Below are 22770 nucleotides of genomic sequence, written 5' to 3' on the forward strand. Positions count from 1 at the left end.
AGAGTAATGCTGTACATTAAATAATAAGGGATCTTAAACATTTACCGATTTAGTATAAATATTTGTATATACTCTATATTTAAATAGAAACCATTCACTTTTGATTTCGAATTTGTTTAACGTCTCCAGTGTGACTGTGGTTGTACAGTTAGTTGCATCATTAGATATAACTATATTTTAGCAAGCACACAATGGTCCAGTAGACTGTGATTATCCTAGGGCTTGTGATAGGTATCATTTCCCATTTAATGCTAACCATTACAGAAATCATGGTACAGGTAGGACAAAATAATTCAATAAGCTTAAATTATTAAGAAGTATTTTTATATCTAATCCTAAATGAAGATTAAGCATTATAAAGAGGTATTTGATGCTGATTTTTAAAGTGTTATTGGTGTGCTGATTCTAGTTGGAATTCCATTTATTTTTAAACCTAACGTTTACCAGGAGGGTATGTAAGTACCCCAAAAGCCTTGCTACTTAATCTTTGACAAATACGCTTTACTATAAATAACTACAATGATAGTTTTCTTGCATTTCTCCTAAAGTTTACACCTTATAGCTGTGAGTCACACTGTTCAATGCTCTTCTTCACTGAATCCTTGATGCTTTCTTCTGTGCCACAGATATACTGGGCTTTGGTCTTGTTTGCACCTGACACCACATTGGTAGCAAATGCTGTCATCTCCAAAAAACGATGGCACTCGGGACTAGATCTTTCTGTATCACGTATCCTCATACCTCATTTGACCAAGTGACAGTTCTTAGGGTGCCTCGATGATGGCACTATTTGACACAGTTTCATAACATCCTCAGTCTTAAGATAATTAACTGCAAGCTGAGTGCCATACTAATTCTGGAGGCTAGTTCATGATCAATGTTTTATTAAATGAAAGCTTCAACAGCAGAGGGGCTTCCCTGGTGGCTCAGATGGTAAAGCATCTGCCTGCAATGCGGGAGACCCAGTTCGATCCCTGGGTCGGGAAAATCCCCTGGAGAAGGAAACAACAATCCACTCCAGTACTCTTACCTGGAAAATTCCACGGACTGAGGAGCCTGATAGGCTACAGTCCATGTGGTCACAAACAGTCGGACATGACTGAGCGGACATGAATTCGGACACTTTCAAGAGCAAAGTGATCAGCGTAAAATTATTCATATAACAGATTTTTATAATATTTGAAGCCTACTATAATACATTGGAAAAGTTTATTCAGGCAGGGGTCTATAGTTGAATACTGGTTCTGAATCATCACAATATACATGAGAGGGTTATGTAGAAATGGCTGAAAAACACTGGTTCTATTACACCACTATATTAATAATGAAAAATGAAATCAAACAGGATGCTGTCTACTATGACGGGACAGTTGTATAGTAACTAGTAAAATCTTAGCTGAACTCAAATTTTTCAAGTGTTAACATAGAGTCGCTGAATATAGTGGAGAGAGCCTAAGGCTACTCTTTTGGAGGCGGGGGGTGTGTGTTTTAAATCTCCTGTGCACGTGTACCTGATCTTGTACACTCTTGCAAGGAATCCAGTTTCATGCTAAAGGCAGGGCAAAATCCTGATAAAAAAGTTTTCTCATATTACAGAGAAAAAAAGAACAGACTGGTGACAAATACGAAAGTCACTGGACTCCTTAACATACGTATATGTGCTTATTAAAGAACACAAATATCTTACTTCCCTTATTTCACAAAAATATGAAAATACAGTTTTTTTGTTGCATTCTTAGGATGTTTTTGGAGGACTAATTAAGATATATCATACTCTGAACTCTGTTATCTACTGCATGGGAATCTATACTGCATGGGAAAGAACTCTGTATCTTGAGGGTATCCAGTAAATGCCAACAAAATGTATGAAACCCTATGGTCAGGAAATCTGCCTAAGAAAAGAAAGCCTATTACTAGTACTGAGGCAATGATATATATTCATATTTTATTTTGGTGTGAAGGCCATACTCTGAAATTTATTATATTTATTTCTTCTGTTCTACATAGGCCAACAAAAGGTCAACTCATCAACTCATTATGCCAGCTCAAAGAAATGTTAATACTGTTCTACTGTTTTAACCTTTGGATAACATTTTCAACCTTCAGACAATGCATATATCAGTTGCTTGATGCTTCTTAAAGTAACTTTTTAACTAGATAAAAAAAAGCTGGATTGCAAGCAATAAAAAAGAACACAAATTGGGATATTCTTAATTCCTTGGCAATATGTTAACCACAAAATAAATAAGAATCAGCACACTGTATTCTTTAAATGGTGTCTTAATTACCAAATTATTTTTTTAAAATGATATTAAGTGGGTTCTGAAATCAATTTACTTTAACTCTACTTCTCTCTACTTTGGCTGCTACCAAATTTCATCTAAATATTAGGAATTTTTTATATCTTTGTGGAAAAAAATATAACACAAAGGATGACTTTATTGAATGACTCATTAAAATGACAGAGGAGAGAATTCAACAATGTCAAAGAGCTCACTCAGGCAAAGATGGAGAAAGACAGAATAACTATATGATAGGAAATAATGAGTAAAGAAGGCACAGTTACCTGGTCAAAAGGCTTTGCTCACTTAAAGTATTATATAAAAAAGGAACTATGTGGACCTATATGATTGTAACACTTCAAGGATTCAATGACAGAAACCTTATATCACTTTTAATTAAGATCTTTTCTGAAGCTTCTTTCAACTAAATTGTAGGACTGCCTCTACTCACACAAAACCAAAATAGAGCTAAACATTTGAACTACTGTACCATTTTAAAAATTCAAAGCCAGCCATGCAACTGTCACACTTAATGCTAAGAAGGTGTATTTCCTGTAGCAGCTAGGGAGACAGTATGATGTACTGGGCCCTGAGGCAGCCTGGAAGGCACTGGTGCACAGCAGGGGCAGCCCACTTGGCATCAGCTGGGTGTGCAGCAGGTGGGATAAAGCATGGTACCACCATACTCTTGTGCTTTATCCATGAACAGCGAGATTTCTGGGTTTGTCCTTTAGTGTCAAAGGATGCTGATGTTTAAATGGTGGCAACAGATTAAAACACATGATGTGTGAAAAAAATACCAGTGGGTGTTTCTGCCTTCAGAAACATACTGTGGGCTTTCCGCCATCAGAAAGAGGAAGACAAACAAAGAATTGTTATACACCCTCTCAGTCTTTGCTCCCTTTACATTTCAATCTATAGAATGTGAAGGAAAATGGGGAAGAAAAGATGCAGGGGGTACTATAACCAAAAGGCAAAGTAAAATCAGGCAGGGAAGGAAGCTGACCAGGAAAGGAGCGGGGTAGGTGATGCAGGTAGGAAAAATGCAAAGCAATTTTGATTCTCCAGAACCATTCTTTCATCAGTACTGGTTATCACCATTGATGGTACCTGATTTGCTAAGGGCAAAGAAATGTACTTATCTTATACGATAAATTTGGTTTAAAAAGGAAAAACTAATGTTGGGTTGGCCAAAAAGTTCGTTCCGGTTCTCCCATGCCATGGTAATGAAAAACCCAAATGAACTTTCTGGCCAACCCAATATAAATTGAGTTTGCTAAAAATCAATAAAATAATATGTATTCTATTTTATTTTAAAAATAAACACATTTAATTATCAAATCTAGTTAAAGCAATAAATGAGAATTAATATTTACCTATTGGATTAAAAACATGCATTTGCATGCCCATAGGAAGCTTTTTTCCCCCTACGTGGATATTTTCTATCTTCTGATCAGTGGTATTATTCAGTGTTATTTGCACGGAGACCATCTTATCACCAAAAATGCAAGGCTGTCTTGGAAAGAAGTAGTGGGCAGCGAGTCCTTTCCCACTCATTCGATGAAGCAGTACATGAGTTTTCCCTGGTACAAAGACAGGAGTACTGACCTATTGCACATTGGAAAAAGAAAGAAAAAGTGAATTAGTGAATATGATTACTAATTCTTAGAAAATATGTAAAAATTCGTAACATTTAACTCCTATTTTCCCTAAAGTATTAAATAAATCACAATAATAGGGTATCGTATAGATAGGTATGAAGTCAGAAATTATAAAAATTTTTCCGTACTCCCCAGGCATATATTAAAATATTTTGACAATCTACATCTAAAAAAGAAGAAAATAATTGCAGTTATATAAATATATACATTTTTTAGAGTTAATAAACTTTATTTTCTTCCTAGGTATAATATATTTTGGACATTTTGCCAATTTTCTTTTTATTTTTAATAATTTGTCTTTTGATTTCCTTGGGCTCTCAAACTATAAGGCAGAACTTATATCTGCCTGTAAGTTCATTATAGGCAGATTATAATATCTTTCATTATAGGTAGATATTTATACTTTTATTTCCAATTTTGACTCCTTTAACTTTTTTCATCTTGAATTTCTTTCACTGTAAACTAAAGACCTCCTTTTTAAGTGGTTCCTCCTTTGCTTTAACAATTAAAAGATCTTCCCTGCCTCAAGATTAGTAACTATTCATTTACATTTTCTTCCAGAGCTCTTATGGTTCCAATTTTTCAATTTATGAGGAACTAATTTAGGTAGAGAGTGCCTTGAACTATAAGGAGATCCAACCAGTCCATTCTCAAGATCAGTCCTGGGTGTTCATTGGAAGGAATGATGCTAAAGCTGAAACTCCAATACTTTGGCCACCTCATGCGAAGAGCTGACTCATTGGAAAAGACTCTGATGCTGGGAGGGATTGGGGGCAGGAGGAGAAGGGGACGACAGAGGATGCGATGGCTGGACGGCATCACTGACTCGACGGACATGAGTTTGGGTGAACTCCGGGAGTTGGCGATGGACAGGAAGGCCTGGCGTGCTGTGATTCATGGGGTTGCAAAGAGTTGGACACGACTGAGCGACTGAACTGAACTGAATTTAGGTGTATCTACTCTATATTTAATCATTTTCCTCCAAATACGTAACATTTGTACATGATTCAATGACTAGCTTTTCCTCAATGATCTGTAAATGCAAACATTCTATTTAGTTGGAGACGTTTTTGAACTTTGATAGAACTGCTAAATCAGTACCATACTGTTTTATTTCTTAAAGGCCCGCAATATGATTCAGTTGTTTGACAAAACAAAGTGTCCTTTATTCCTCCACCCACCCCGCCCCCCTGCCAATATTTTCTTGGCTAATCACCTGTTTCTGTTTCCACTGAACTTTAAACTCTTTGAGCTAAAGTCAATTGTGACTGGAATCAAAGGCAGCATATTCAGTAAAAAAAAAAAAAAAAAAACCCATCCATTCTAAAATCATAAGGTGGCTGTCTTTCCATTCAAAGCACTGCATGTGATTTGACATAGGAAGGCTTTAAAAAAAAAAAAAAAAAAACAATTTGTAATTAAACAGGCCCAATCAAGATTTGTTCCTAAAAAGTGTACTCTCCCAAACTAGGTTTCTTATTATAATTTAACCTGCTCAACAGGTTCATTATGCCACTGACATCTGATATATAAAAAGCCTAATAATAATACTAATCATTTAAAATGCATCAACAAAAATCCAAGAGTTAAGTAGGAAAGCAGAAGAGAAGTAGGAATCTGGAGTTATAAGCAGCCAGGAATTAGCACTCTAGACATCATATAAGGCTCTTTGAAGTCAGGCCTTATGTCATTTAAGAGCTATCAACTTGTCTGAGTTGGTTTATTGAATTCTCTCAATCTAGTTCTGGGACACATGGTCCAATTTGTCTCAAAATTCTGCACCTTTATTATGACAGTTAAAATGATGCTAAAGCAGTGTACAGCAATGGAAGAAAAACAGTGTAACTGTCTTCACTCATCCTTTCCACACAGCCAGATTCAAGAAGCACTCTTTAATGAAGTTAGCATCTAAAAAGGTCCTCCGAAACAATCCTCCACAATAATGCAAAAAAGCCTACGTTTTCTTTCACAGTAAATAGCTCCTAAATGGCATTTAGAGGGTAATAATATAGCTTTTTTTTAACTACAGAGACGGGCTGAATGAGAATGACTGGTTTTTCTAACCTATTTTCTAAGTTCATACAAGTCACATTTTGTGAATCTCCTCTAATATCTTAACTACATAGATGATATTTTGTTCAAGAAAACCAGTAGGTTCCATAAATCCTTTGCCAATTTCCACATGTAATACAATTAATCCTGACAAGAAAACAAGACTTTAGTTCAATGTTTTGTATATCAGATTAGTTACCTATACTCCAGAAGCACAGATATGATCTGCGGCTGCTTATATTCTAAGATGGCTTTTCTGACTTTACAATTGATAAATAATGATTATTTTACTAAATGTTAAAACAATAGTAAAAGGTAAATTAATTAGAGAATAACCTAGGCTGCGGCTGTGAAAATAAGGATTTAAGTTTAAGGATACTTGAAAAATCTGAACAAAACAGACCATCTTTGGCCCACAAGCCAAATATGACCTGCTGCCTGTCTCGTAAAGTTTTACCGGAACACAGCCATTTGCATTCTTTGACATACTGTGGATGGTCTATGGTGGAAGAGCTGAGTACTTCCAATGCCTAACATATTTACTATCTGGACCCATTATAGACAAAGTTGGCTGACCCCTGACCTAAGGGCACAATGTCACATCCTTCCTTCTCCAGTTGTTCCCCATATTCTCTCACAGTTCTGCACAGCTTCTAAGGAAAGGCATCAACAAACAGCTTTGCTCCTGAAAATCTTTTCCAGGACGTATAGCAAACAGTCTTTGGAAATGGTTCAGTGCCTCCCCTCTGGCGCGAAGTTGAACAGATTTACCAAAAGAGCCTTATAAAAGGTTGGGATCTTTTATGCTAAACATCTTCTTCTCTAAAGCAACACACTGCATGTGCAGTCATATCTAGCATTCATCATGTCACCCTGTGAAAATTGGGGAAGTGGCAAGAACGATGTTCTCCTGGCTACTGCTACTGCTGTGAGTAATAAATTGTCCTTTGCCTTTGACACAGGAGTCTGTGTCTTCTATTAGTAGCCATGAAATTGTCTCAGGCTAATTTGTTAACTGGCAAGTGAGGCACCATCTCATACCCTTCACAGTTCTTTGATACCTATTCATTTCCTTATTTTTTGGTCACTCAACAATTCCCAGATCTACTTACTCCAAAGAGCTAAATTAACACGGAGTAGGACTATCATGTACAGCTGTACAGCTATAACTGCCTGAGACAGGAATATGAGCTAAAAACCTAGCTTATACTCAAGGGCACCTTTACAGAATCTTCACAATGGTACCGCCTGGGCTAATCTAGTGTGCTTTGCTACTGAGAAGCTGACTTTATATAGTAGAAGCTACTTTTTTTTTCTTTTCACTTTCCTTTGTAAAAGTTGATTTTATAACCTGGATAATTATTTCTATGGGTTTCTGATGTCTTACAATGTCTTCTGATGGCTGACAACGAAGTATCAAGTAAGATTTATGACAGACACTGAGGAATCAGAATTCAGTGTTTCAGGATTGCTTTTACCTGGTTGAAAAGTAAAGGCTAGTCTTTCAAAGGCGCTTTCTCCCCAGTGCTCCACCTACAGAGATTATGTCCGGGACTGCCTAACACATCTGACCATCTTCTAAGAATGTTGCCATTCAGTTCCTGACGCAGCTGGCATGTTCTCATGCCAACTCATGATCTGACCACATTAAGGAATGGCTCAGGAATGGATGCCTGGCCCAATGAGTACCTTTTCTAGGATTTTTGGATTTGGAACTTGGGAAGTAGGGTCAATCTCTCTCAATTGGCTAAAAGTCTGAGATTTAAAACTCTAATATCTGTGGCCACATTTCCTGCCGTATTGCTCAGCAAGAAATAAAACAAAGCACAGATGAGAGACAGAGAGCCCTGCTCGTATCTTTGGTTTGGGTGGTTCTTAAAGCTGACATATTCCTACCATTTCTGAAGCATAGTTTTCTGTAAAATACTCTAGGAAGTGGAACCCCCTGCGCCTTTTCTTTGGTTTAAGCCAGTTCAAATTCAGTTTCTGTCATTTAACTCCCCCAACTCTACTACTAATCAGGATTAGTCAGATTTCAGTATGCTAAGTGGGGGACTGGGGAATAAAATCATAATGGGAGAATGTACTTTCTCATTCTTTCCCCTAAAGCCCTGGTAGAGATGTTATGGTGAAACTCATGCATGGCATCTGATTAGGTTCAACCAATTCTGTAGATCAAAGAGTTGAATTAGAGCAAAAATAAAAGCAAGAACAAACAAAAATAAAAGCAAGAACAAACAAAAATAAAAGCAAGAACAAACAAATGGGACTATGTTAAACTTAACAGTTTTTGCACAGCAAAGGAACTGCTGACAAAATGAAGAGAGAATCTACTGGACAGAAGAAAAGATTTGTGAATGATATGACCGATAAGGAGTTAATACCCAAAATACATAAACAGCTCATACAATTCAACATCAAAAAAACAAACCACCCAATTAAAAAATGGGCAGGAGATCTGAATAAACATTTCTTCAAAGACAACATACAGATGTCCAGCTGGCACATGAAAAGATACTCAACATCTTTAATTATAAGAGAAATGCTGATTAAAACCACAATAAGATATCACTTCACAACTATCAGAACACACACGTCTTCTCTATCCATTCATCTACTGCTGGACATTTTGGTTGCTTCCAGACCTTGGCTATTGTAAGTATGTTGCTATGAACACTAAAGTGCATGTAGTTCTTCAAATTAGTGTTTTCTTTTTTTGGATATGTACCCAGGAGTGGAATGTAATATGGCAGTTCTATTTTTCGCTTTCTAGGAAACCTTCATGTTATTTTTCACCAATTTACACTCCTACCAACAGTGTAGACGGGTTCCCCTTTCTCCACATCCTCACCAACAATTGTTGTGTTCCACCAATGTAAATTGGTGGAAAATAATATGGAAGTACCTCAAAAAACTAAAAATAGAACTACCATCTGACATTTCACTCCTAGATACATATTCAAAAAAAAAAAAAAGAAAACACTAATCTGAAAAACTACATGCACTTCAATGTTCTTAACAACATATTTACAATAGCGAAGATCTGGAAGCAACCAAAATGTCTATCAATAGATGAATGGATAGAGAAGATGTGGTGTGTGTATACATACACACACATATACATACAGTGGAATACCACTCAGTCATAAAAAAGAATAAAAATTTTGCCATCTGCAACAACATGGATGGACTTGGAGGGTTTTATGCTAAGTGTAATAAGTCAAACAAAGAAAGACAAATACTATATGTAGAATCTAAAAAAGAAAACATACTAGTGAATATAACAACAAAAAAGTAGACTCACTGGTATAAAGAACAGACTAGTGGTAACCACTGATGAGAGGAAAGGGAGAGGAGAAAGATGGGAGTAGGAAGTTAAGAGGTACAAACTAGTAAGTATAAATTAAATAAGCTCCAGGGATATACCATACAACACAGGGAATGCAGCCAACATTTTATAACTACTATTATAAATGGAGCATAACCTTTAAAAACTGATTCATTATACTGTTCATCTGAAACATAAATAATTTTGTACATCAACTATACCTCAAAAAAAAAAAGAGAGGAAAAAAAAAAAGTGGAATTAGCAATTCTTAAGGTTCAATCTAAAAGCCTGCTTTGGTTCCAGGCTACTCTCTTTAGGGAAGAGGAATTCTTGATGTGCCCATACTACTCACTGAAGTTCTATGTTGAGGCTACAGAGCAAAACCCTGGCTAATAAAGGACTGGTTTGCCCGTCTTTGTTCTCTGACTCTATGTCTCCCATGGGTATCTTGGGGAGAAAGGTGAGCGACCACAACCTCACATCTGGATTACTCCTATAGCCTTCTAGTTGGTCTCCTTGCTCCTATTCTTGCATCCTACAGAGCACATACTGAAAACAGAAGACAGTAAAAATCAGTTAAAATAAAGTTACATCACATCGCCTCTCTGTTCAAAACCCTTCAGTGGCTCCCAATTTCATTGAAAATGAGACCTAAAAACTCTGATAAAGGCCGATAAGGCCCCATATGGCCTGGCCCCACTGTGTTTCTTTGACCTCGTTTCCTGTTACTTTTGAACCCACAACTCCCTTCACTCCAGCCACCCTGACACCCTTCCTACTCCTTGCACACACCAGTAAGCCTCCCACCCAGGGCCTTGGCACTGGATGCCTCCTCCTGGAATGCACTATCTCCAAATACTCACATGGCTCAGTGTCAATATACCTTTGCTCAAGTGTTTCCTTCTTAACGAGGTTAACCCGTTTGCATCTCTTCCTTCTGATTCCCCTTTCTTCTTTCTCCATAGTCACTTAATACCTTCTTGGATACAATATACATGATCACATAATTTGCTTATTTGCTATGTTTATTATCTTTCTCTCCATTTATTCCTTGATTTTATTTTCAATTTATAAAACACAACTGTATCCATTTTTAGAACTCAAAGTATAATTCTTCTACTTTAATTTAGTCTACAGAGATCTACAGATAATATACTACTAGCATTGGTCATAACTATACTTAACAGATGCTGAGTGCTCAACACTCTTCCTAAAAATATTACGGTCTTTCAAGGAGCTTACGGTGTTGATACCCTAAAAATATTACAGTCTTTCAAGGAGCTTACGGTGTTGATACCCTAAAAATATTACGGTCTTTCAAGGAGCTTATGGTGTTGATAAGTGAAGATTATCAATATTAATATTTGTTGGTTTTAGGATATGACTTGACCAAAAATTTCCTAGTGCATATAATTATGCACAAATGAAAAATACCATATTTCTTAAAGGTACACACAAAGAACAATTTAATAATTAGAAGGATTTCTATGATACAAACACTAATTCTTAAAGTATCCAGTTCAGGTAAAAGCATTATTTTCCATTAAATATTGAAACTTGTATAAAGAGGATACTATGAAAGACAATATTTTTAAAGTTTTGATTTAATTATTTAATTGCCAATGTTCAAAGAATTAAAAATTTAGCTAAAGCAAATGATTTGGGTTATCTTCACTATGATTCCTGAGAAGGTAATTAGCTCAGTAACTGTAATAACTCTAAAATATAAAGCCGCCTTCTAGAGTTAACAGAACAAAAAGCATCAAGTAACAGTGAGATAATCCTCACAAATCTTTACACAGCATATGTTTAAATAATAAAAGTCATTTGTGTACCTTTAGATGGTTTATGAAAATAACCAATCAATTCTGCAGACACAACATTATTTCTAAAGGAAATCTATGTGACTCATGATGCCTGTAGATACACAGAGACAAACCACACATATTTTATCAGTTTATTACAGTAAGCAAATAAGCGTGGAATGAGAGTGCTCATAACTGTCTACTTAGCGCTTACTGAAACATTTATAAGAGCTGTTATCTTCCTAATAACAGACAGACAGCGTGCAATTTTAGAGAGGAGAAAAGCTTCATATTTTTTAACACTTCACTAAAAAGTAACTGAAGAGTGTAAAATGAAAAATACTCTGTGCAGTTAGCTGGTAATGGACCATATTATCAACTCAAGTTAGATTTATAGGATACAAACTAGTCACTAATAGTTATTTTATGACATAGCATGTCTGCTTTTTTTTTGAGATTATTAAGATTAAAGTTGTAAAACTTCTTTCAAAATGATTGAATTATAAAATTTAAATGAGAATTGAAAATAAAACAGGGAGTATCAAGTAAGTGCCTAAGAATAAACCTTGTTCAACATCTGCGTTACTATTTCAGAGATGACACTTCCACATAAAGCTTTATGAAAACAATGTCTTCTAGTCTTTTGCTTTAACCCACATTCAGGCACTTAATCGTTTTTAAATATTATCAATCTACTCTGTTTTTGGACTTCAAAAATATAAAGGTCTATAGTACATAAAATACTTTCTTTGTATCTAATTTTGTTTGGTTTATTTTATGGCAGTACATATTTAGGTATATGATTTATAAAAAAAAGACCAGAAAACAGTTGTAAATAAAGATGCAGTTTCATCTTTAAAATTAGCACTTTTTAAACCAGTGTAAATCTCAAGTGGTAAGAACCGTAATGCAGAAAGCTAGAGTATTGCTTTAGTTGCCCAGTAAACTGTAGAAAGTGAGCCCACTTTAATATTTAGTATCGGGTCCAGGTGGCAGAGTAGTAAAGAATCTGCCTGCCGATGCAAGAGATATAAGGGTTCGATCCCTGGGTCGGGAAGATCTCCTACGGAAACAGCAACCTATTCCAATATTCTTGCCTGGAAAATTTCATGGACAGAGGGGCTTAGCAGGCTATATCGTTCAGGGAGTCACAAAGACCCCACACGACAGAATACACACACACTCACACACCTAGTAGTTGTTTAGTTGCTAAGTTGGGTTTGACCCTTTTGCGACTCCATGGACTGAAGCCTGCCAGGCTTCTCTGTCCATGGGATTTTCCAGGTAAGAATCCTGGAGTGGTTCTCATTTCCTTCTCCAAGGGAACTTAATGAACCAGGGATCAAAATGGTGTCTTCTTCACTGACAGGTGAATTCTTTATCATGAGCCACCAGGGAAGCCCCTTAGCACCTAGTACAGGATTTAAAAAAGCAAACGGCAGTACACCTATGGCTGATTCATGTTGACATCTGGCAGAAACCAACAAAATTCTGTAAAGCCATTATCCTTCAATTTAAAAAAAAAAAAAAGCAAAGGGCAAATTTGTTTAACTGTTAGCTAGAACAGTATTCTAGAAAGTATCAATGATTGCACTAATTACTCTTATTTTAGTCATCAGTATATTCACCTCTCATTTTGGTAACAAATAAAAGTGTATTTGCAGAAACAGCTGAGTACATTATCAACAAACATTTAGTGAGAACCTTACTTCACGCATGGTGTTAAGCAGGCTCCAGCAAACTTGGCCTATCAATCAAAACTAGTCCACTGCTTTTGTGTAGTCTGTGAGCTAAGAATGGTTTTTACGTTTTTAAATGTTTGAAAAAATAAAAAGAAATAACATTTTGTGACACTAAAATGATAAGAAATTAAAATTCAATGTCCACGAAGTTTTACTGGGACACTGCCACATTTCATTCATTTCTATATTGTCTCTGGCTGCTTTGCCACAGTGGCACAGTTGAATGGCTGTGGTCTGCAAAGTTGGAAACATTTACTCTCTGGCCCTTTACAAAATGTTCACTGACTCCCATAAAGGATGTGTTCTGTTTTCACAGCTGTTGAGAGGAAGGTAAAATCAGTTTATAATAATATCCTATTCTTTCCTCTCCCCAAAGGAAAACTTCAATCCTCACTGTCAATATTCTACTTTTTAATAAATCTGAAATCCAGAATGATGTGTATATACTTTTATATAGTTGTATATATTATATATTCCACTTTCATAGAGGAATAGTTCCAAAACTATGGATACAGATATGTTATACTATTCTACTATTTTTTTTTTTCGTATATATTTTTTTTGTATTTCCTTTCGGACTTCTGACTTAAAGTGAAGTGAAAGTGAAGTCACTCAGTTGTGTCCAACTCTTTGCAACCCCATGGACTGTAGGGTGCTAATAAAACCAAAATAAGCTGGTTTCCAAAGTGTTTAGCATAAACCTTCCAATAATGGGCTACAATAAATTTCGTCAGAACCAGAGCATATTACACAAGAACAGAACAATTTTGTGTGGTTATCTGACAAATATGATAATCATATGATCTTAGCAGTTCACCTGCTTTCTGACAATATCAATGACATCATATGAAAAAAGAAAATGGTAGACCCTCTTCCTTTTGAACCAAGCTCAGAACTGAACTATGGCATTGTGTTCGACATCCTTATTTCCCTCCAACAACTACTTGAGAAGTCTGATGTCTTTTGTATTCATTTTCTTCTTTTCTGCTGTCTACCACCAGCTTAGTTCAAGTCCATCAGTGACACTTAAAACATTAAAAAAATTTTAAATTTGAAATGGCAAAAGAAGTGCAGTTTATTGAAAACAATTTCAAACAGTATGGAAATCTTTAATCGTAATTAATGATTTGCTGTACCTCCCAAGTCTTTGCTCGCCTCTTATTTCTGCTTGCTCATTCAAATTGGCCTCCCTGTCTCTTGACTCTTCGCTCTGCAACCTGTACCACAGACTGTCGTAGACTGTACCTCCCTTATACACTCAGTGAGGAAGTGGGTAGAAAGTGTTGAGCTTCGAAGCCAGATAGATGAGTTGAACCTCTGGCTCTGCAACTTACTAAGCCTATGACACTAAAAAAGTTACTCATACTCTAGAGACCTCAATTTTCACATCTGTGAAATGGGGAAACTACCATCTATCTTTCAGGGTTGCAAATCTAGGCTAAATATTGGAGGAGTGAAGGGCCTGAAGGTGTTAACATGATAGGCACACGTATGGGAGTAAGACATAACTTCAGAGCTGAAATAAAAGAGTATCTGGATGAAATTCTGTACAGGTCAAAATCTGGAATGGAACAGATCAGAGAGTCTGTGAGGTTACATATGTCACAGGTTGATAGTATACACAGTGAGATCTTCCTGGGAGACGTGGGGCTGGAGAGATTATGTGAAAGACACCAAGATCTTCATGAATGGAGGCAAGTGATGAACAGATCCCAAGACGAGAATAACAAGGGAAGGAAGAGGGTGTAAGATGATGGAATGGGCCTCAGAAGAGGAAGGAACATAAGGATGGAAAGGGAATGGCCAAATGCAACATCTGGGCGCTTCACACAAGCCATCTTGCTGTTAATAATGATTTTGTCAAAGAATTCTAGAGAATTCTGAGTGAGGTCATGCTGAGAATATCTACTAAAGGACAGCAAGATCCAAAGGGAGACCCTAAGGGGGAAAGCCAGGCTTTATAATAGTACTTTATCAAAGTATGTGAGGGGAGTGGTAGCTGTTCCACACATTAATTTCACAAATGAAATTAGGGGCCAGCAGCATCTAAAAACTGGCCATGCTGCTTGCACTGAAATGAACTGTAACTTAGGAGGCAGAGGGATGGGGATGTCATCTAGATGAAGTCCGCGAGGAAGGAAAACAAGGATGTCTTAGTTGATGTACAAACTGGAAAGGCACTTTTATTACTGCTCTTTTCAAGTAGCAGGTCTCTGCAGGCACACATTCTTTGAATCTAACAAAGAAGAAAAGGATCCTTTTTACATCAGAGATGCCAATCGGACAAACTATAAGTTGCTGAGGAATTCCTGATGTAGGGAAAGTTTGGGGAAATGGGTTCTCTGAGAGCAAAGAACTAGGTAGCTAGCTCTCTCTGTCACACACATACACTTTTTCCTGATCTGTGTACAAATATTGGGTTAGCCAAAAGTTTGTTCAGGTTTTCCTGCAAGATGTTATAGAAAAACCCAAACAAACTTTTTTGCCAAGCCTATGTTTTACATCGGAGAAGGCAATAGCATCCCACTCCAGTACTCTTGCTTGGAAAATCCCATGGACGGAGGACCCTGTTAGGCTGCAATCCATGGGGTCACTAAGAGTCAGACACGACTGAGCGACTTCACTTTCACTTTTCACTTTCATGCATGGGAGAAGGAAATGGCAACCCACTCCAGTGTTCTTGCCTGGAGAATCCCAGGGATGGGGGAGCCTGGTGGGCTGCTGTCTATGGGGTCGCACAGAGTTGGACACGACTGAAGTGACTTAGCATAGCATAGCATGTTTTATATTCTCCAGTGAGGAGGTAGGTAGGGACGACACAGGAAACCCAAAAACCTCTGGAGTCCACGTCTGTGACAACAAAGCCTCTGATGAGAGAGACCGTGGGTTATGACACGGGACCCTTAGAGTCTCTGGAGTCCATGTCTGTGGCAGCAAAGCCTCTGATGATCCACCTTTATGTTCAGTAAAGTCAACTGAGGATGAATTTTTCTGGCTGAAGACCGAGGAGCGGGGCCTCAGTGCCTGTATCTGCACCAGTCCAAGTTCTCAGGCTACCCCTATGTTTGGCATAGGAAACCCTTCTCTTCAGAAGCAAGAAAGGCTATGGTACCCTTCTTGTCAGGTAGAGTTACTGGTGGCAGTGGTAAGAAAGAAAACATTAAATTTTAGAAGAACTTAAAAGTTATTGATGAGAAGAAACTTATTAACTTCTCTGAGCCAGAATTTGTAAAATAAAGGGTGCTATGTGCCCTGTGCTCAGTCATGTCCCACTCTGTGTAGCCCGCCAGGCTCCTCTGTCCATGGGAACTCTCCAGGCAAGAATACTGCAGGGGTGGCCAATTCCTCCTCCAGGGGACCTTCCCCACACAGGGATCAAACCTGCGGCCCCTGTGTCTCCTGCACTGCAGGCGGATTCTTTACCCATTGAGCCATCGGGGAAGAAAATAAACAGTAATTCTACTTTATTTGTAGGACTCTTTTATAAGGATTCAGTGAGATACTACATATGAAAGTGTTTTGGAGCTGAAAGTACTCGTCTTTTGTTATCATTAAAGACAATGTTTATTAGCAAAAGGAAAAAAACGCTGGCAGAACAAAGATCAGAATTTACCACTTTTAACTGTCATTTCTGTTAAGCAATAAATAATCTATGATTCTTTAGCTTTTTCAATAACCAGAAAGTATTCCTTGTGATAAAGGGAAATAAAGGTCAGTCCTGAAAGCTAGTGGGGAAACTTCTTCTTCAGAGAACTACAGGAAGTGGGAGCAACCAGCATTTATGATTTCTTTCAAAGATTGATGATAACGGAGGGAATCTTATGATCTTAATTATGAATCAGTATCCTTAGTCACCAGAATAACTTTCAGAAGCAAATCAATAAAAGGAGATTAGATTTTTAAATTATCAGTTATATAATAAACTAGATACCTTAAAATGAATTTCAAGCGATAATTTCCTAAGCACACAAAATTTATGATGTGGTGCACAATCTCAGAAAAGTCTGAATGCCCTAACATCATAGGAAGACTACTACACTTTGAGATATTTATACTTCTTTACTTCATCAGAAGTACCGTATTAATAAGACTCCCACCATCTACCATCAGTACTGAAATTACAGAAGTCCACTTTTATGCTAATTATGAAGAATTAACTCTCAGTGTTTGCACATGTTGAAAACAGCAATGGAGAATATCACTTAAAAAGAAAGTAGTAAAGGTAGCCAGAGGCACTGGATGGGGCACTAGATCAAACTGTTAGGACTGGGGTTACGGCTTCAACCTCAGCCACACGTTAGCAGTGAGAACTTAGCTAAATCACAACCTCACTTAGTTTCTGCTTTTCTCTTCTGTAAAATGGGGCTAATTATACATATCCTGTCTACTCTCTGAGCTGTTCTCAGGATAACAGGAGATTGTATATGTGAAATTGATTTTTAAACTGTTCAATAAAAGGCATTACTGGGATTATTAGTAAATTGAGTTTTCAGTCAACGTTAAAACATCAATCTGTCTGATAACATAGGGTCTTGAGGTTAAAAGTACATATCAAAAAACTGAATCACCATTGGAAAAGGGCTTTTAAAACAATATTGCTGTATTTATTGATAGTACCATCCAAAAGCCTTTAAAAAAGTAATCCCTTCCCCCACATCCTTTTTTTGTTGTTGTTAGTTGTGGGTGACGAGGACTGTTCTCTAAAAGGTTTCTAAATGATGTTGATACTAAAAAATATAGTATCACCATTTAACAGCCTTTTAAAGAGCAGGCCCTAGCCTGGTCTTTGTTAACAACTGAGGGAGAAGGGACTATTTTTTCAAAGGCTTTTAGAGGATGTTGTTAAAAGAATATATAGTGACATCATTTAAAAGCCTTTTAAATAATAGTTCTCCTTCCTTCCCAATTGTAATGTCCTTGCCTTTCATTTGTTTTGTACTACAAACTGAAAATGGACAAGCCAACGTATTATTGGCTATGGCAGGCATTTGCTGGATGGAGGATGATGCATTGCTTTAAAAAACGTTGATGTTCAGGAATAAATGCAGCTCTTTGAGAACATGGCACAGAACACTGTACTCTGAGCACAGTTCTATACTGGCCACCCACCTTTTCATTGAGTCATGGCACCCTTTGCTTGTTTTCTCTTAGAGTTTCCTAAAGAAGAGACCATGCAAACAGGAAAGGAGTCATAACTAAGCCATTACAAGAGTTCCAGCAACATAAATGTTATCCTACTGCCCACTGATACTTAAGTTAATTCTCCCACCCAACTTACAGCAAAATCTAACTCCTATTCTGCTATTGTATTAAATTATTTCTCCCCTGCTGCTGCTGCTAAGTCACTTCAGTCGTGTTTGACTCTGTGTGACCCCATAGACGGCAGCCCACCAGGCTCCCCTATCCCTGGGATTGTCCAGGCAAGAACACTGGAGTGGGTTGCCATTTCCTTCTCCAAGGCATGAAAGTGAAAAGTGAAAGTGACGCTCAGTGCTGTCCGACTCTTCGAGACCCCCATGGACTGCAGCCTACCAGGCTCCTCTGTCCATGGGATTTTCCAGGGAAGAGTACTGGAGTGGGGTGCCATTGCCTTCTCCTTATTTCTCCCCACTATCCCTCTAATTTTAGACTCTACTTCACCAGGAGACAGCAGTGGACACTTAAAGAGTTCCTTTCCTTATTTAGCTCTCAGGGAGAGGAAAAACTAACTCAACTATTTGGTTCAAAGCACAGTCAGTAAGCTTTGAGATAGGTTAGCTTTTATTATCTTTTACCTAACATACCAAAGAAAAAGTATTAGCCCCAGGGGTATCACCATAAAATAGGAAAAAACTTTTAATTTCCTATGCTGCATTTTTTTCATAAGTGTCCTTTCATTTTAAAAACAGAAATTCCTACAACACTTTGATGAAAAAAATAAACCTTTAAAAAACCTAAGCAGAGTCCTCCAAACACACTGCACTTCAGTTCTAAATTTCAGGGTATCCCTATTTTTTGCCAGTCTTGCACAAAGAACTCACTTGTTAGTTCTATGATTTGCTTAAATAATTTTTACTTATGCTTTACTCTAATAAATCATATGACTTAATTAAATATCAAATATTAACCATAATACAATGTTCAGCTCAAGTTCCAACTGATCTACTCAACTGCTCCTGACCAAATCCAGTCCATAAGTGATTTGAGTCACATTCCATTTTGACATTCTTTATAACTTGATTTTCATATGATTATTTAACTTTATAACTTTAATAAGACTACTTAAGTTTATTCTTATGAACCATGTAAGCAGAAAAGTGCTGTCGAGAGAAGAATTTCTTTGCATGATTTAAAAAAATATAACTTTAGAATTCTGTTGTCTTAACAGCATGATTTTTTTCTGCCTATGTGATAATACTTACGTTTTAAAATGTCTTAAAATTTCTGCATAAACAGTCATGTCATTTGAGACCTGCTTCCATTATCTATTGAGATAAATCAATGTTTCACTGAGAAATGCTAATATAATAGATTCTAATAAATGAAAATTGGTGAAAACTTTGAAATAAAAATTCTGACTTAAAGAAGCATCAAAAAGACAGCAACAGGAAAATACAGATGTATAAAATTTAATTTGATATGATTGATTTGAAAAATTTCAAATTTCTCTTAATTTGAGTGCTCCTGGGTGACTGCAGCCATGTAATTAAAAGACGCTTGCTCCTTGGAAGAAAAGTTAAACAGCGTATTAACCAACCTAAACAGAATATTAAAAAGCAGAGACATTACTTTGCCAACAAAGGTCTGTCTAGTCAAAGCTATGGTTTTTCCAGTAGTCATGTATGGATCTTAGAGTTGAACTATAAAGAAAGCTGAGCATTTGCTTTTGAATTGTGGTGTTGGAGAAGACTCTTGAGAGTCCCTTGGATGGCAAGGAGATCCAACCAGTCCATCCTAAAGGAAATCAGTCCTGAATATTCATTGGAAGGACTGATGCTGAAGCTGAAAGTGCAATACTTTGGCCACTTGATGTGAAGAAAACTGACCGATTAGAAAATACCCTGCTGCTGGGAAAGACCGAAGGCAGGAGGAGAATGGGATGACAGAGGATGAGATGCTTGTATGGCATCAATGACTCAATGGACATGAGTTTGAGTAAACTCCGGGAATTGGCGATGGACAGGGAGGCCTGGTGTGCTATAGTCCATGGGGTCGCAAAGAGCTGGACATGACAGAGCGACTGAACTGAACTGACCAGAGTTAAGTAAAACCGCCATAAATAAGAATTGCTTGGTTAGGTAGCTGGCCATAATCCCCACAGAAGGGCTCCATTTGAATTTTAGGAATAGTGAGTGACCACCATCAACATCAAGATCTGGGAGTACAAGCTTATCTGCGGTGTTAGGCTTTGGCTCTCCATCAGAATGCCCTCCATAATGCCATGGCCTTACCCTTCCACAATCTGAAAGATGAGGAATGAATATCTGAGTAATCTTCTTCTCCCCAAAGGTGCTATACATGAGGTGATACACAGATAATGGATCCCCAAAGGGATGTGAGTCTCCCCCACACAATCTATAAATATGTAATGATGCATGGCAGAGGAGAATTAAGATGGCTAAACAGCTGATTTTGAGATGAGATTTTCCTGGGTTGTCTATGTGGGCTACCATAACTGTATGGATCCCGTAAGGGAAAGCAGGAAGCAGGAGAGTCAGTGTTATAGGGATGGGGTATAAAGACAACTCAGTCATTGATGGCTCTGAAGACGTAACAGGCTATGAGCTGAGGAATGTGGGCAGCCTCTAAAAGCTGGAAAGGCAAGGAAAAGAATTTTCCCTTAGAACTTCCAGAAGAAAACACAGCTGTACTAACACCTTGATTTTGGCTTGGTAAGACCCATTTTGGACTTTGACTTCCAGAATTGTAAGATAATAAATTTGCATTTGTTATACACCACTAAACTGGTCGCAATGTAGCAGTAATAGGAAACTAATAAAGTAATTATGATATCTATTTGGAAACTACTGTTCTAAATTCTTATGTTACAAAACCCACCTGTGGAGTCTATGGTATATTTATTTGCATACATCTTTCAATGGCTGATGTGTGATCTGAGAGGCATCAAAAAATTCTGCTTTCCCTATCGTATTTTCCCATTGGACTTAAGAGCCAACTAGCATAGACATTAATTAATTTGAGTAGTTTTCAAACCCGATAGTTACTTGTCAGAATCATCTGGAGGACTGGTTTATAAGAAATTCACCTCCACTAAGAGTCTTTCTATATTTTTAATGACTTTCACCCATTTGGTTGTTTATAGGTGCTGAGAACCACCAAAGGCTCCAATTTAATGCCCTGAATATTATCTGAGACTACTTCTTAACACTCTTTGGTTAGTATGTGTTAGTTTTTCTCATTAAATATACATACAGAAACATTCTGTATGAGTTCTATACAAGCAGAAAGGGATTATAGTAGTCAAGACACTTAAGGACAGTTCCTAAGGCAGACAAGTTTCCCGGGAGAAAATGAAGGAACCAAGAAAAATATAAGAGGGTGGGGCTAGGTTAGAAAAGGAGAGAGTAGGCATTACAAGAGTGATAATTCTGGAGCACCTCTTTACAATGCGAACAATTTTTCTATCACCATCTTTTTCTGAAACAAGTACAATAAAAATTCAGATTTTTAAAACAGCTATACTGAGTCTCTGAATCAGGATTCTTAACCCTTTTACAGTACTCATGTAAAAGTTAACAACATAAATCCTGGGATAAATAACAAAGGTGTACCAGTGGGTCCTTATGCAATAAGGTCTACGTGAGAAAAGTGAAACCCCTGGAACTATAAGCAAATACTGTTCACAAGAAACTCAATTCAGTCTGTGTTGGTTTGACAGAAATATATGTACGATGACAGAATGTTTCTTGGTGGTAATTCCACATCTAAATTATTTTATGGAAGGCATTCAGTATTACCATCTAAGACAAAAGGATTCTCTCCTGAAGACTGGGCAGCATTAGTAATTTCCTCTGTCAGTGACCTAAGACACCTTACACAAACCTCCCATGGCAGCTCTATTCATGCTCTATTGTACTCTTGTTTATCGTCTCTGTTTCCAAAAGACTGTGAGATGTGTTTAAAACTGTAACCATGGCTTACTATTTTAATTTGATGTAGCTCATACCATAATGTTCAGAATGTGGAAGTCACTCCTTTCATGTTTATTAATAGAATGCTCACAGTTAAAACAAACAAACAAACCTTTCACTAAGAAAACTATAACCTCCAAAGCTTTTTACCAGGAACACAAGGAGAACTAGCATCACCCATACAGATATGGAGTCTGCAAAGAACGTAAAGAACTTTAACCTATATTAACTATTCTATCCAAACTCTTCTTGGAGATCTGAGATAGCTAAGAAACTTCATACAACCAACTTCATACAACCATGATATGTAATTTTTATGTTTAATCTGACACCTGCTCAGATCATTTCACTGCCACTTGATATATAATAGCACTTCTTTGGTTGAAAGATTTGAAATAAGTATTGAGCCACATATCTATAAAATATACTCTTGAAGAGCACATTGGTGAGTTTCAGAATACACAAAATCTGGTCAAGTAATTAAAAAAAAAGGTATGTTATGATTTTCTCTACCTATTTATTGAAAGACTGATGAGTTGATAACCTTCTCCCCAGATGTGCAACATTCTTTTAAAAATTAAGTAAATGGTATTGTTTTCTAAGGAAGAAATAGTAAAAAAGAATTCAGACACTAATTTCTGAATTTTCATTAAACTGTTTTACTTTTTCCCTGAGTGTTTAAAATGAGCAAGGCATTCAAACTTGTTGGGTGGTACATCTAAGGGTTTTAGCAAATGAACCTACACAAAACTTCAAATTCTTCTCTTGT

The 22770-nt window shown here is 37.1% G+C and overlaps 1 protein-coding gene across 3 annotated transcripts in view; it reads right to left on the bottom strand.

Moving 5' to 3' along the window:
* Positions 1–22770, bottom strand: part of AP3B1 (adaptor related protein complex 3 subunit beta 1) — a 235658-nt gene that overhangs the window by 33654 nt on the left and 179234 nt on the right. For all 3 annotated transcript variants that reach the window (XM_061430031.1, XM_061430033.1, XM_061430032.1), the window contains one exon: positions 3659–3890. In XM_061430031.1, coding sequence (XP_061286015.1) covers positions 3659–3890 — 232 coding nt within the window. The remainder of the gene's footprint in view (positions 1–3658; positions 3891–22770) is intronic.

The sequence above is a fragment of the Bos javanicus genome, chromosome 10 (assembly GCF_032452875.1).
Source record: "Bos javanicus breed banteng chromosome 10, ARS-OSU_banteng_1.0, whole genome shotgun sequence".
Lineage (NCBI taxonomy): Eukaryota > Metazoa > Chordata > Mammalia > Artiodactyla > Bovidae > Bos > Bos javanicus.